This window comes from Phalacrocorax aristotelis, chromosome 21 (assembly GCF_949628215.1).
Source record: "Phalacrocorax aristotelis chromosome 21, bGulAri2.1, whole genome shotgun sequence".
NCBI lineage: Eukaryota > Metazoa > Chordata > Aves > Suliformes > Phalacrocoracidae > Phalacrocorax > Phalacrocorax aristotelis.
This window is the reverse complement of record NC_134296.1, coordinates 2,402,626-2,415,939: the sequence shown is the minus strand read 5'-3', so window position 1 is coordinate 2,415,939 and position 13,314 is coordinate 2,402,626. Positions and strand designations below refer to the sequence as shown.

Sequence of the window (13,314 nt, the reverse complement as noted above, 5' to 3'; positions counted from 1 at the left end):
TTCGGGAGCGAGGCCAAGGGGGACCCCTGGGATGCCCCACGCTGCGGGAAACACGCTGAGCCATGTGCCACGGCGGCGGTGGGAAACGCTGTGCTGGGAGCTCCCGGCATCGGGTACCCGCTTTGGGTCAGAATCACCCAAATGGGTCAATTTGTGCCAGCGGCCAAGTGAGGCTGGGCAGGGAGAGGCGGAGATGGGGCCGGTGCTGGGCTGTGGCACACCTCACCAGGCACGGCACGGCACGGCATGGCCTAGCACAGGATGGCATGGCACGGCGTGGCATGGCATGGTACGGCACGGCATGGCCTGGCACAGGATGGCACCGCAAGGCATAGCCTGGGGTGGCACGGCACAGCATGGTGTGGCCTGGCACAGCATGGCACAGCGTGGCCTTGTGTGGCATGGCATGGCACTGCACGGCATGGCATGGCACCATGTGGCCTGGCACAGCATGGCAGAGCACGGCATCGCATGGCATGGCCTGTCACGGCACAGCCTGGCATCGCATGGGCTGGCACGGCACTGCATGGCATGGCATCACGTGGTGTGGCCTCGCATGGCACGGCACAGCCGCGGTCCACTGGCCACTCACCCCGGCACCCTGAGCCTCGGCAGCACTGCCAGAGGCAGCCACGCCACGGCCGGAGCTCGCACACGCATGTGCACACCCACGTGAGCCCCTGACCCCCCATGTGCCCGCACACACACGCGTGTGCCCACGCAGCCCCACACCACGCACCCACGCCTGCAACCCCACCCCGCTCGCCGGTGCCCCACACACGTGTGCACATGCGTGCGCTACCTCTGCACACACGTGTGACCTGCTTCGCCCCATCCCCACCCACACCCCCTCCCCAAGGGGTGCCGGTGGCGGGGGGACGCGGAGCCCACGTACAAACCCCACACCTGTATTTGGCATATTTCGGCGCTTGGCTGAGGGGGGGACACGGAGGGGTGGGGGACACACACGTACAAAAGCCGTAACGAAGCTCCGGTCCGAAGCAGGTCCCTAAGGCCACGTTGGGGGGTGGGGGGTGGGCGCGGTGCCCCCCCCCGCCCCGTCACAGCTCCATGGCGGTGCTGCTGGATGATGTCTTCAACGGGACGGAGTCGAAACCATCCGGCGTCCTCTGCGGCGAGCCCTGGTGTCAGTGAGCCCCCTGCACCCCCCACCCCCGGTGTGGGGAAACCGAGGCACGGAGCAGCTGCAAACCACACCGCTGTGGCTTCTCCGGTGTCTGCTCTGGGGTTGTGCTCCCCACCACCTCCAGCCCTTACCTTGGACGTGAGGGACTTGATTTTGCCAAAAAGTGATTTCTTGGTGGTGAAAACCAGGTCATCCTCGGCGTCCTCCCCCTCCATGATAGCACAGCTATCCGGCGCTGGCAGCTCACTCTCCTTGGCCGCTGCGTTCATCACCAGCTTGGAATATTTATACTCCAGCCTGGGGATGGAGAGCGGGTGGCATCAACGCCCCCCGTGACACTGACCGTCCCCCCAAAATCCTGCTGGCATCGCTCACTTTTGGTTCTTCTTCCAGAAGTAGGCGGCGAGGGCGGCGAGCAGGACGGCGGCGCAGGTGCCGGCGGAGATCCCCACCTTCAACCAAAAATCCACGCTCCTGCAGGCCTTCACCTTCTGCGGCGGCAAACTCTGCCCGCCGCGGCACAGCCGGGGCTCCCGCCACACGTAGGTGGTTCTCTGCGGAGGGGAGGATACAGGGGGGGCTCAGCGGGGTGGGTGGCCCCCCCCAGCCCATCCCCGTGGTGTCACGCCTGGTGTCACGGTGGTACCTGGGTGCCGCCGAGGCAGGCGCCGACGATGGGGCGATAGTGGCCGGCGGAGCAGCGGGGACAAGCCTCGCCCGTCACCCAGAGAAAGTGGAAGGTGCAGCCATCGCAGGTGCCCTCGGGGCATTTGCTGGTGGGGGGGATAAAAAAGAGAGGGGGGGCTCGGCCCCCGGTGAAACCCAGGGTGGGGGGCACAGGGACAACAGGATGCCCAAAGCAAAACACCCAAGGGATGCACCCCACGCCCTGCCAGCCCTAGGGGGGCAGGAGACGGGGGTGGCACACAGGGAGGGGGTGAGGATTTGTGTGTGCCCCTCTCCCCAAAGCCACCCCGGTCCCCGGCACAGTCCCCACCTACCTGGGCACGGCCAGGGTGCCGGTGCCCGGGCGCAGCGGGTCGCAGCGCAGGCGGATGGCGGTGGCCCGGCCACCGCTGCAGGGCTGCGTCACGTCATTGGACCTGCCGAGGGGGACACGGGGGGCTCAGGGTGGGGACAGCGGGGTGTCTGTCCTCCCCCTCCATGTCTGTGTCACCTCCCCGGTCACCCACCTGTAGAAGAAGACGATGTCGGGCAGGTCGGGGTGGCCGGGGGGGAAATGCTCGGGGGGGGACGCGATGCCGTCCAGCGCGGAGGCGGTGGTGACGCCTGCGGGGAGAGCAGGGTGACCCGGTGGCACTGGGGTGACCCGGCAGCACTGGGGTGTCCCAGCAGCACCAGGGTGACCCAGTGGCACTGGGGTGTCCTGGCGGCACCAGGGTGACCCAGCAGCACTGGGGTGAGCTGGTGGCACTGTCCCACGGGAGGGGATGGCAAGGGGGTGTCCTGGTGTCCTGGCGGCACCCCATGTCCCGGCTCACCCACGAGGCGGTCGGCCAGGCTGACGGGCTGCGAGGACACGGCTGTCTTGTAGCCCATGACGTCAGGGGGCACCAGGATGGACTGACAGACGTAGGAAGTCACCACCCGGGCAGGGTCCCCCTCGCCTGCCGGCAGCCGTGCGTCCGTCACGTTGTCCGTGCAAGAGGCCGCCTTCCTGCCCTGGCAGTGAGGAAGAGCGGGGTGACGCCAGGCGGCGAGGGCACACGCGTGTGTGTGCCAGTGTTTGTGAGACTGTGTAGCTGCGTGTGTGTTTGCGTGACTATGCACACGTGTGCATGTGTGTTTGCATGACTGCATGTGCTTGCATACGGGCACATGTGTCTGCATGCACACCTGTGTTTGCATGACTGCATGCATGGCATGCATTTGCATGACAGCATGTGTGTGCATGACCATGTGCATGCTTTTGCGTAACTGCAGGTGTGCATGCGTGTTTACACGAGCGTGCAAGTGTGCATGTTTCTATGACTGTGTGTAGTTGCATGTGTGTTTGCATGGCCGTGCATGTGTTTGCATGACTATATGCATGCGTGCACGTATGACTGCATGCACACCTGCGTTTGCATAACTGTTGGCATGTGTTTGCATGATGGCATGTGTTTGCATGGCTATGTGCACATGTTTGCACAACTGCAGGTGTGCATATGTGTTTATATGAGCGTGCAAGTGTGCGTGAGTGTTTGTGCGTGATTGCATGTGTGTTTGCATGAGTGCACGAGGTTTGCGTGGCTGCGTGCGTGTGTTCATGTGTGTTTGCAAGACAGTGCATGTATGACTGCATGCACACCTGTGTTTGCATAACTGTTGGCATGAGTTTGCATGATTACATGCATGTGCATGACCATGTGCATATGTTCGCATGACTGCAGGTGTGCAGATGTGTCTACATGAGTGTGCAAGTGTGCACTTGTGTGACTGTGTGTAGTTGCATGTGTGTTTGCATGACTACGCCCATATGGTTGCGCATATGACTGCATGTACACCTGTGCAAAAGTGTGTGCATGTATTTGCATGACCCTGCATGTTTGCATCACCATTTGCAGATCTTTTTGTACGACTGCACGGACAGCCGCGTTTGCAGAACTCACGCACGCACTTGCACGACTGCGCACGTGTTTGCATGCCTGCCCGTGCTTGCACGACTGCATGTCCGTGCGTGTTGGCACTACACCTGCGTGCCTACCTGCGTGTTTGCACCATACATGCAGGCATGCACATGCTCCCACCGCCACGTGCACCCAACCTGCCCACCCTCACGGCCCAGGGAAGGCCCTGACCCCGTCCCCGTGCCAGCGGGCAGCGCTGCGGGTGCTGCCTGCACGGCGGGCAGCGCTGCCTGCCGCCCCGGCCTCACCTGGTTGCCGCAGAGGCTGATGTTGAAGTGGTGGAAGTACTTGAGGCCCTTGGCGGTGAAGCTGGGGCCGCTGGCGAAGGCCACGCCGGTGGCCAGCGCCGAGAAGTTGTAGTGCAGGATCCGGCCCGGCAGCGCCAGGGAGAAGCTGCAGTTGTTGTAGCAAAGGGAGCGGAGCTGGGGGGGGGCAGGAGGTGGCGGTCAGGGACATCGTCACCCCGCCAGGGACAGGCTGTGTCACCCATCAGGGACAGCTGGGGTGCTGGGGTCATCCCCCTGGGGACAGTGGAGGGCTGGCATTGCTCGTCAGGGACAGCTCGGGGGGCAGCGTCACCCACCCAGGGGCAGATACCGTCACCCACTCAGGATGGCTGTTGGGGGCTGGTGTCACCCACCCACGACACCCTGGGGGGAGCGGGGGGTGGCTGGTGTCACCCCTCTGGGTCCCACAGCATCACCCACTGGGGATGGCCGGGGGCAAGTGGCATTGCCCGTGGGGACAGCACCCCACCACGCGGCTGACCCCCACCCCCACGGGGACGGGCACCTGGTTGCTGCGGGTGCCGGGCCCGCAGGGGTGGCAGGCGGGGATCCCGTCGGAGGGGTGGCCCCGCAGGTAGGTGCCGGGTGGGCAGGGCCGGCAGGTGCCCGAGCCGCGGTCCACGGCGCTGCCGGGGGGGACACGGGGCACAGGAGCCGGCCAGCTCGGGGGCGCAGCGCCGGCAGGAGGATGCCACCCCTCCCAGCACGTTGGTGACGTTGATGGAGTAGAGCTTGGCCACGTCGCTGGTGTACCGCCGGCCCTGGCACCGAGAGCACCCGTCACCGTCACCCATCCGCGCCCGCCAGCACCCACAGCCCCCCCCGGGGGATCACGCCCCCGCCCCTCACCGCCTCGTGGTAGGGGGTGCGCTGGAAAGCCCAAGTGAAGCTCATGGTGGCATTTTTCTCCACGACATAGGTGTAGGATTGCTTCCCCTTGGAGCCCGTCCACGTCTCCACCGGCGTGTTGGTGCGGGAGTTGATGCCCTGTGGGGACATGGGGATGGTGGGATGCCCTCAAAATGGGTGCCCCCCCCCCAAACCTGGTGTTTTCCCTCCTCCAACCACCCCCATGTCCCCCTGCTCACCACCATGAAGTAGAGCTCGCAGCCGACGCTGCAGACCGTCTCAAAGACGAAGGTGATCCTGGCCACCTCCTTGCTCTCCGCGTCCTCCAGCACCGGGCTCGGGGGGCTGGGGACGGCGCGGGGACAGCATGAGGACGCTGCCGGGCCCTCCCCCACATTCCCCTGCCTCCCTGGGGACACCCCGGTGCTTGTCCCCACCCCACCTGAAGCCGGGGACCACCAGCGTGAGGATCATGAAGTCATTATCGGAGGCTCCCGCCGCCGTGTAGATGTAGTCCCCAGCCACCTCCCAGCCTGTGGGGACACGGCGGTGGCTCAGCGGGGTCCCCAGCTGCCCCCGCGGGAGGGGACGGCGAGGGGACAGCGTCGCAGCCCCACCTGCCATCCCCTTGTATTCAAAGTTGATGCCACTGAGGACGGTGGTCTCCATGTTGGGGGGCAACACGTTCCACCACTTGTACTCCAACCCCAGCACCGGCTCGGTGCCCGCTGGGCAGCTGAGGCAGCCTGGGGACAGGAGGGGACAGCCCTGCACCGGGGTGGCACCCACGTACCCCTCGGCAGCTCCTGGTGCCCTGGTCACCTCTCGGGGACGATGACGGTGCCAGCCTTACCGGAGCCGTTGGAGTAGGTGCCGTAGGGACAGGGCTGGCAGGCGCTGCCGTTGCTCTTGGCAAAGCCGGGGTTGCAGGGGGGGCACTTGGTTTTCACCCCGGACGGGGGCAGCTGGGCCGCCTGGGGAAGCTCCTCGCTGCAGATTTTTGGCTCTGCCCACTTGAACATCAGCTGGGTCTGCCCGGGCGGGAGCGGGGGCCTGAGCTGGGCGATGGGGGGGGGGGGCACACAGGGTGCCAGCTCCCTGCCATCGCCCCCGGCCGTACCTCCCCGCGGGCGTCGCAGGCCGTGTGGGTGTAGAAGTAATCCTTGTCGGTGCAGGGCGGCCGCGGTTTGCAGGACGCCGAGCCGGGTTCTGTCGGCCACGGGGAGACGGCGGCTGAGCCAGCGCGGTGAGGGGACCTTACCGCCATCCCCACGGGATGCCCTGCCAGCCCCATGCCCGCGTCCTCACCCCACCAAGGGATGGCAGGTCCCCCCCCGGCCCCTCGCACCCCCTCTCCCTGCCCCAGGGGCATCCCCGCTCGGGCACAGCGGGGACGAGGGGACCCGGCCGCCACCTCTCACCGGCGTAGGTGGGGGGCTCGCAGGGCTGGCAGGCGGTGGCTCCTTTGCTGGAGAAGGTGTCGGCGGGGCAGAGCTGGCAGGCGGAGGAGCCGGCGGCGGGGGCGTAGGTGCCGGGTTTGCAGGGGAAGCACTCGGAGGTATAAGCCACCCCTGGCAGCGGGAGGGTGCTCAGGGTGCGGGAGCCATCAGGGGGGCGGTGGGACCCCCCCCCCAGCCTGCACCCGCCTACCTGTGATACCGATGTTCCTCACCAGCACCGGCTTGGGGACCCTGGACCACACGGAGAAAGCCGTGGTCCGCCAGTACAGCACGTTGTTGCCGCGGCTCAGCTCCACCTGAAAAAGGGGTGGGGGGTGCTGGGGGGGGGGGGTTGGGGGGAGCGGGGTCGGGTGGTCCCACTGCTGGGGAGGAGGTTGGCAGCCATGGGTGGGGGCTTGAGGCACTAACCCCTGCCTGCCATCACCCACCACCCCCTCTGCACCCTGATGGAGCACCTTCTACCCAGGGGAGGGACCCAGGACCCCGGGGGTTGTGCTGAGCGACCCCCACCCCGTGTCACCTCCAGCCCCCCCCCACTCACGCTGTGTAACTCCCAGCCCTTCTCCGTCGTCCGCATCCAGCGCGACTCCTCCACCGTGGGCTGGCACTGGTCGTTCTGCACCTGCAGGGCCAACGTGAGGATGGGGACCCCTCCCATGTCCCCAGGGACCCTCCCCATGTTCCCAGGGGATCCCCCACCCTCCAGCCCAGCACCCCTCCGGTCCCTGGCACCTACAAAGAACTCAAAGACGATGCTGCTGTCAGGGTAGATGTACTCGAAGGAGACGGTGCCCGACTGCTTGAGGTTGACGGCGTACATCAGGGTGGCCGTGCACTCATCCGTGTTGGAGGCCATATAGTCCCCCAGCGGCACCCACGTCGACCTGGGGCGGGTGGCACAGACTGTGGGCTCCGTCACACCGGTCCGAACCCTGCGGCAGCCGGGATGGGGACGGCGGGGACAGCTGTCACGGTCCCCAGGTGGATGGAGGCTTGGGGACAGCCCGGGGAACCCTGGGGACCGAGGATGGAGAGCTGGGCCCTGGGGACAGCCCAGGGGACACGTCACTTATCCCTGGGGAACCTTTCCGCCCCCAGCGCATCCCCACCGCACTGGTGAGAGGTGGGTGGGCCGCGAGGAGGAGGAGGGGGGGATCCTGCCGCGCCAGAGCTGCGCCGGGGACGGCGGCTGAATAATTAAAGTGCTGCTGGAAGTAGGTTACATTTGCAAGTTGCATAAATGCTGCGGTGCGGTGCGGGGCAGCTCGGCGGCTGGCGGGGCTTTGCGTGGCTGCTGGCACCGGGCAAAGGGCCGCGGTGGAAAATAAAGGCACTGGGTCATGCCGTAAAGGCAGGGGGACTCCCGTGGGTGCTCCCTTTCTGTGGGTGCCCGTGGGGTTGGGGTTCTGCCGCCGCAGGTGGGGATGATGCTGTGGCCAGGGTGTCCCTGCCTGCATTGCCTCCCAGGGAAGGGTGATGGAAGGAGCATGGGGCGTTGGGGAAATGGGGTGCTATTTATGCACAGAGGCATTGCAGCACCCATCCTGCTCCCTGCTGCACCGTGCACCGTGCCCGTCCCCGCTGCACCGCCGTGGCCGAATCCCTGAGCATCCTCCCAGAGTTAACGGGAAGAATCCTCCCGTTAATGGGAAGAGCTGTGCTGATGGCAGCGGCGCAACGACTCACGCCGTGCAGTTCTCCACCACGTCGCTGAAGCCATCATCGACCTCCAGGTTGGTGGCGACGTTGGCAAAGCCGTGGGGCACCTCGTCCCACTCGTCGAAGCGGACGCCGGTGCCCAGCGAGTAGGTGCCCTCCGCGCAGGGCTTGCACGCCTGCGCCTTCATGTCCAGGAACTCGCCTGCCTTGCAGGAAAAAGCTGCCCACGTGCAACGAGAGGGGGTCACGGCAGTTGTCCCCTACTCCCCCAGCGCTCCTTCGGCCTCGTCATCCTCAGCTCCGCTTTTTGGAGTGCTCCTGGCTAGCGGAGGTGCCTGGCCGGCTTTGGGATTCCCCCACCCCGAGCATCCCCACACAACCCCATGGCAGCAAGGCGAACCCCCCCCGATTTATGGTTTTTGGCAACTCGTGGCACTTCCCTGCCTGATTGCCAGCTCTTTAAAAAGCAGCAAGCGCCAGGCAGGATGCGACCCCCTGCCGAAGGGCGCCGCAGAGCCGCGGCCCCTCCCAAGCCTTGGAGAAGGGGGGGTTCCCATCCCGCTCATCGCATCCCGGCCTTCCCTGTGACAGCTGCCAGCGCTGCGTGCCTATTGCTGCTGAGCAGACAGGTCCCGTCGCCACCTTTGAAGGCATCGTGCTGCAACGGAGCTGATGAAAAGCTGCGCTTCGTCTCGCCGCTCCTCTCCCCCCACCCCCCCGCCATCGCCCTCGTTTCCCTGCCCTTCCCACACCCCAAGACCCCCCCATCCGCCCTCCCCCCCCCAAGTCCCCCCAGCCTTACAGCACTCGGTGCCCTTGACGGGGTCCGGCAGGCCGGTGCAGAGTCCCGGCGTGTGTGGCACGGCCACCCTCCACCGCGAGCCCGTGCTGTCGCATGCCGTGTACTCGTAGTGGTACTCAGACTGGAAAAGAAAACACATGGGCAGAGCTGCAGCCCCGAGACCCCCATGGTGCTCCCCCACCCTGAGGGGCTGCCCCCCCCACGTGTGCCCAGATGCTTCTTGCATTGGTATTTTTGTTTTAAACTGTTGCAATGTCCTGCAGCACCCAGACCCCTGCCTCACTCCCAGCCTGGGGGTGCTGGGGGCAGGGGGTGCTCGGGGTGGGGGGAGGCTCAGAGTGGGGTGATGCTGGGGTGCTGGGGCCCCATGGGGTGCTGGGAGCAGGGGGATGCTGGGGTGATGCTGAGGCTGGGGAGATGCTGAGGCCAGGGATGCCGAGGGTGGGGTTTCAGGTAGATGACTGGGACTTCCCCGGCCACCCCGTAAGGCAGCTGGCACTGCTGCCCCCGCCCCGGGGTGGGGGGCTGAAACCCCGGCACCCCTCGATCGCTGGCAAGCAGATGGCACCGTCCCTGGCATGGCACCGTCCCCGGCATGGCACCATTTGCCTTGGCGTGGCCCGAGCGTGGCGGCACGCGTTGCTCGTTCAACAGGCTCCTGAGCACAACCCGGATGCGCCGTCCTGGGGAGCCGCAGCGGTGGCGGGAGCCCCCCTCGGCCGAGCTGCCGGCTGGGTGCTGCCGCAGGGTGCGCCCGGGAGGGCTGGGGCGAGCGGGGCACCGCGACCCCCCCGTGCTGCCGGCTGTCTCCAAGCCAGGCCCAGCTCAAGGCCGGCGAGGAGGTGACGCCGGGGGCAGGCGAAGCCCAGCCGGTGTGGTTAATCTCCCTGGTAAGGCGAAGGCCGGATTTGGTTGCTCCCTGGCTGATGCTGGCACGGTGGGGTACCGGGGCGGAGGCGAGGGAGCGACGCTGCAGCACCCCTGGGCTTTCAGAGCTGGGCGCCGCAGCTTTGTGCTCCCGGCAGACGCTGGAGCGTGGCAGGTTGGCAAGAAAACAACACTTTGATGTTTCCCGTCAGCTGGAAACGGCAGCGATGGGGGGGGAAAGGGGGGATGGGGGGGAAAGGGGGAAAAGGGGGACGGGGGCGGTGGTGCAAAGCCTCTGCCTGCAGCACCCCCTGCCCGTGCGCAGGCAGCACCGAGCCCCCCACGGCCCCGGGATGGGGACACAGAGGAGGGTTCCCACCCCATGACCAGGACAGGGACACCCATGGGGTCACCTGGGCTCTCAGCAGCCCTGAGCTCCCAACATCGCTCTCACTCCCAGGGGATTCCCTTGGAAAGAAGGTGGATTTTTTCCCCCTTTTCCCAAACTTCCCCCCCTCCAGCACTGAGCTGAGTGGCCACAACGAGCAATATTGATCGCTCCCCTTCATAAAGGTTGCAAATTTAAAAAACAAAAACAACTAAATAAATTGACCTAGTTCAGCCCTGGCACAGCTCTGCCACAGGAGGGGGGACCCCTGGCCACCACCACCCCCCTGCCCCAGCCAGGGGAGCGAGAGGGTCTGTCCCCAGTGGTGGGGGGGGACAGGGGACATAACCCCTGCGGGAGTGATCCCTCCAGGGGACGGGCGCCAGCCGCAGTCTATTGTTTCCAGCTCCGGGCCGTGGAACACACAGACACGCACAAAATTGGATCACGGCACAAAAAAATTACTGGCCCAGATGAAAAGCGGCCGCAGGTCAGGGAGAGCTGGGGGGAGCGGGGGTGGGGTGAGGGGAGGAGGGGTGCAGGTGAGGACCCCACGGAGGGTGAGCACAGATCCCTGGGGAGGGAAATTTGGCAGCTGGAGGGAGGATCGCCCCGGCACTGCTGTCCTCGAGGTGCCCGGGTCGTGGTGAGCTGCGAAGCCCCCCTGGTTTCTCCTCGCAGGACACTTTGTCCCCACTTTGGGCCACCACGTGCGGGGCTGGGACCGGCACGTGGCCGATGGGGACATGTGTGTGTCCCTGCTGTTGTCACCACCCCCAGCAGCGCTCGTGTGGGGTTTGGGGACATCCCAACCGGGCGGGGGGGTTTGGGGACATCCCAACCCAGGGGTTTTGGGGACATCGCAACGTCTACCCAGGGTCAGCACCAGGCCACGGAGACCAGTCTGGGAACACAGCTGTGGGGCTGGAGGTGGCCCCAGGGAGGGGGGAAAGGGGTGTCCCCGAGGGGACCCCCAGTAGCAAAGCCACCTCCCCAGGCCCTATAGGGGACCCCACGTAGGCCCCCCCTCCCTGCTTTACAGCCAGCACAGCCCAGTCCATATGTTCCCTATAGGTGATGGATCCCATAGGATCCCTCCTCCAGGTACAACTGGGAGACCCCGCGGATGATCCCCTGGGTCCGCTCCCCCGCCCAGTCCCCCAGGGGACCATCCAGTCCCCCCCCCGCTATAGGGGACAACCCCCCTACTAGGACCAGCCCCATCCCCGGTGCAACGGGGACCACCCCGCATCCCCATCCCGGTCCTCCCCATTCCACAGGGATCAGCCCCGGCTCCGCATCCCCCGTGCTACGGGGATCGGTTTCATCAACCGGGGGCGGGGTGGGGGGGGTTACCGGTGTATGTCCGTCCCTGTCGTCCCCCCCCCCCCGCCCCATTCCCGGTGCCGGTACCTCCTTGCAGACGTGCAGCCGTTCCCCGGTGCGGCCCGGTGTGACGGTGACGATCGCTAAGCAAAGCACCGGTAGCACCCACCGGGCCCCGGTACCGGTACCGGCCATGGCGCAGCGGCGGCAGCGATCGGTCCCCGAGCGGGCACCGGCCCCGCGGCCCCGCCCCCCGCCAACGGCCCGGCCCCGCGCGCGCACCTGCCGCCACCTGCCCCCGCCCCCGGCACCGGGAACGGCACCCCCGGAACAACGCCGGGCATCACCCGCCCCCCCCCCCCCCGCCCCCAACCGGGAACAGCACCGGGAACGGCGCTGGGAATCACCCCCGGCAACGGCCCCTCCCCCCCCAAGCGGGGCGGGGGGGGCCACGGATCCCCTCCCCCCCCGCCCCCACGGGGGAGTGTGTGTCCCCCCCGCGGGGGTGGGGCAGCCCCAGCAGCGAGTCGGTGCACCGGGCCCCGAGAGTGCCGGGATGGGGGCATAGGGGACATTGGGGACACGGGGGACACAGAGGGAACACGGGTCAAAGGGACTGGGGACACGGGGGATATGCGGGACACAGTGGACATGTGGGGCACGGGTACAAAGACACCGGGATGACACAGGGGACATGGGGACACAGTGGGCACACAGGTGACACAGGGACAGGGGACATTGGGGACACGGGGACAGGGACATGGGGGGTATATGGGACATGGGACAGGGAGGACAGAGACACAGGGGACACAGGGGGACAGGGACACAAGGGACATGGGGGACACAGGGGACACGGGGGTCATGACTTTGTCCCTGGTGGCATGGGGACGCTGGTGTGCACCATGGGGACGGGACACTGGGGACACAGGGACGCCAGCACGTACCATGGGGACGGGGGACATGGCCATGGCGTGGGGACACGCCTGTCCCCATGGCGGACACAGCTGCATACCATGGGGACACACCTGGGGATCTGGCGGCGTGGAGGGACCCTGCTGAGCCCGTGTCCCCCCTCCAGAGCGTCCCCACAGTGCTGCCACCGACAGCGGCCACTCCTGTGGCAGCACCGGTGCTGTGGCCGCTGTCCCTTTGTCACCTCAAGCTGCTGATAAAGCACCGAGTCGGGGTGTCACCCACGGGTGGCCCTGCGGGGGACACGGTGTGAACAGCCTGGGCACCCACAGCCCTTGCACAGGGCTCGCCCACTTGCACGGCCCCGCGTGACACTGGGCCCTGGGCGGCCGCGGGGCCGGCGTCGCCCCGTGCCAAGCTCACACCTGCGGCACGGAGCTGGCGTGGCCTTGGGCGCAGCTGCCACACTGCGCGGGGCGCGCGTGGAGCCTGCGGGGCCTGGTGTGCGCCCTCGTGCGCTGCGGGGCTCGCACAGCCCCGTGCAAAGCTCACACGCATTGCACGGAGCTTGCAGAGCCTTGTGTGCTGCCCTGGCACGCCACACGGCTTGCACGGCTCTGCACGAAGCTCACACGCATTGCACGGAGCCTGCAGAGCCTTGTGTGCTGCCCTGGCACGCCACACGGCTTGCACGGCTCTGCACGAAGCTCACACGCATTGCACGGAGCTTGCAGAGCCTTGTGTGCTGCCCTGGCACGCCACACGGCTTGCACGGCTCCGCATGAAGCTCACACGCATTGCACGGAGCTTGCAGAGCCTTGTGTGCTGCCCTTGCACGCCACAGGGCTTGCACGGCTCCGCACGAAGCTCACATGGAACTTACAGAGCCTGGCACGCGGCTCTTGCACACTGCAGGGCTGGGGGAGCCACGTGCCCAGCTCACACATGTTGCACAGAGCTGGTGGGGCCCGGTGCCCAGCTCACACG

General features: G+C 66.7%; 1 protein-coding gene across 1 annotated transcript; it reads right to left on the bottom strand.

Annotated features, from left to right (window-relative positions):
- Window positions 1-892: 892 nt before the first annotated feature.
- Window positions 893-11,660, bottom strand: ELAPOR1 (endosome-lysosome associated apoptosis and autophagy regulator 1). Its single transcript, XM_075115339.1, is given in 23 exon segments — window positions 893-1,130; window positions 1,279-1,444; window positions 1,523-1,701; window positions 1,794-1,920; window positions 2,149-2,250; window positions 2,341-2,437; window positions 2,650-2,830; window positions 4,026-4,199; window positions 4,570-4,701; window positions 4,703-4,825; window positions 4,914-5,051; window positions 5,153-5,258; window positions 5,356-5,446; window positions 5,531-5,659; window positions 5,767-5,944; window positions 6,034-6,122; window positions 6,335-6,484; window positions 6,564-6,669; window positions 6,915-6,995; window positions 7,110-7,257; window positions 8,060-8,252; window positions 8,835-8,955; window positions 11,503-11,660. Coding segments are annotated over 23 exon segments (2,988 nt in total). The 5' UTR covers window positions 11,611-11,660; the 3' UTR covers window positions 893-1,061.
- Between the last annotated feature and the right edge of the window lie 1,654 nt (window positions 11,661-13,314).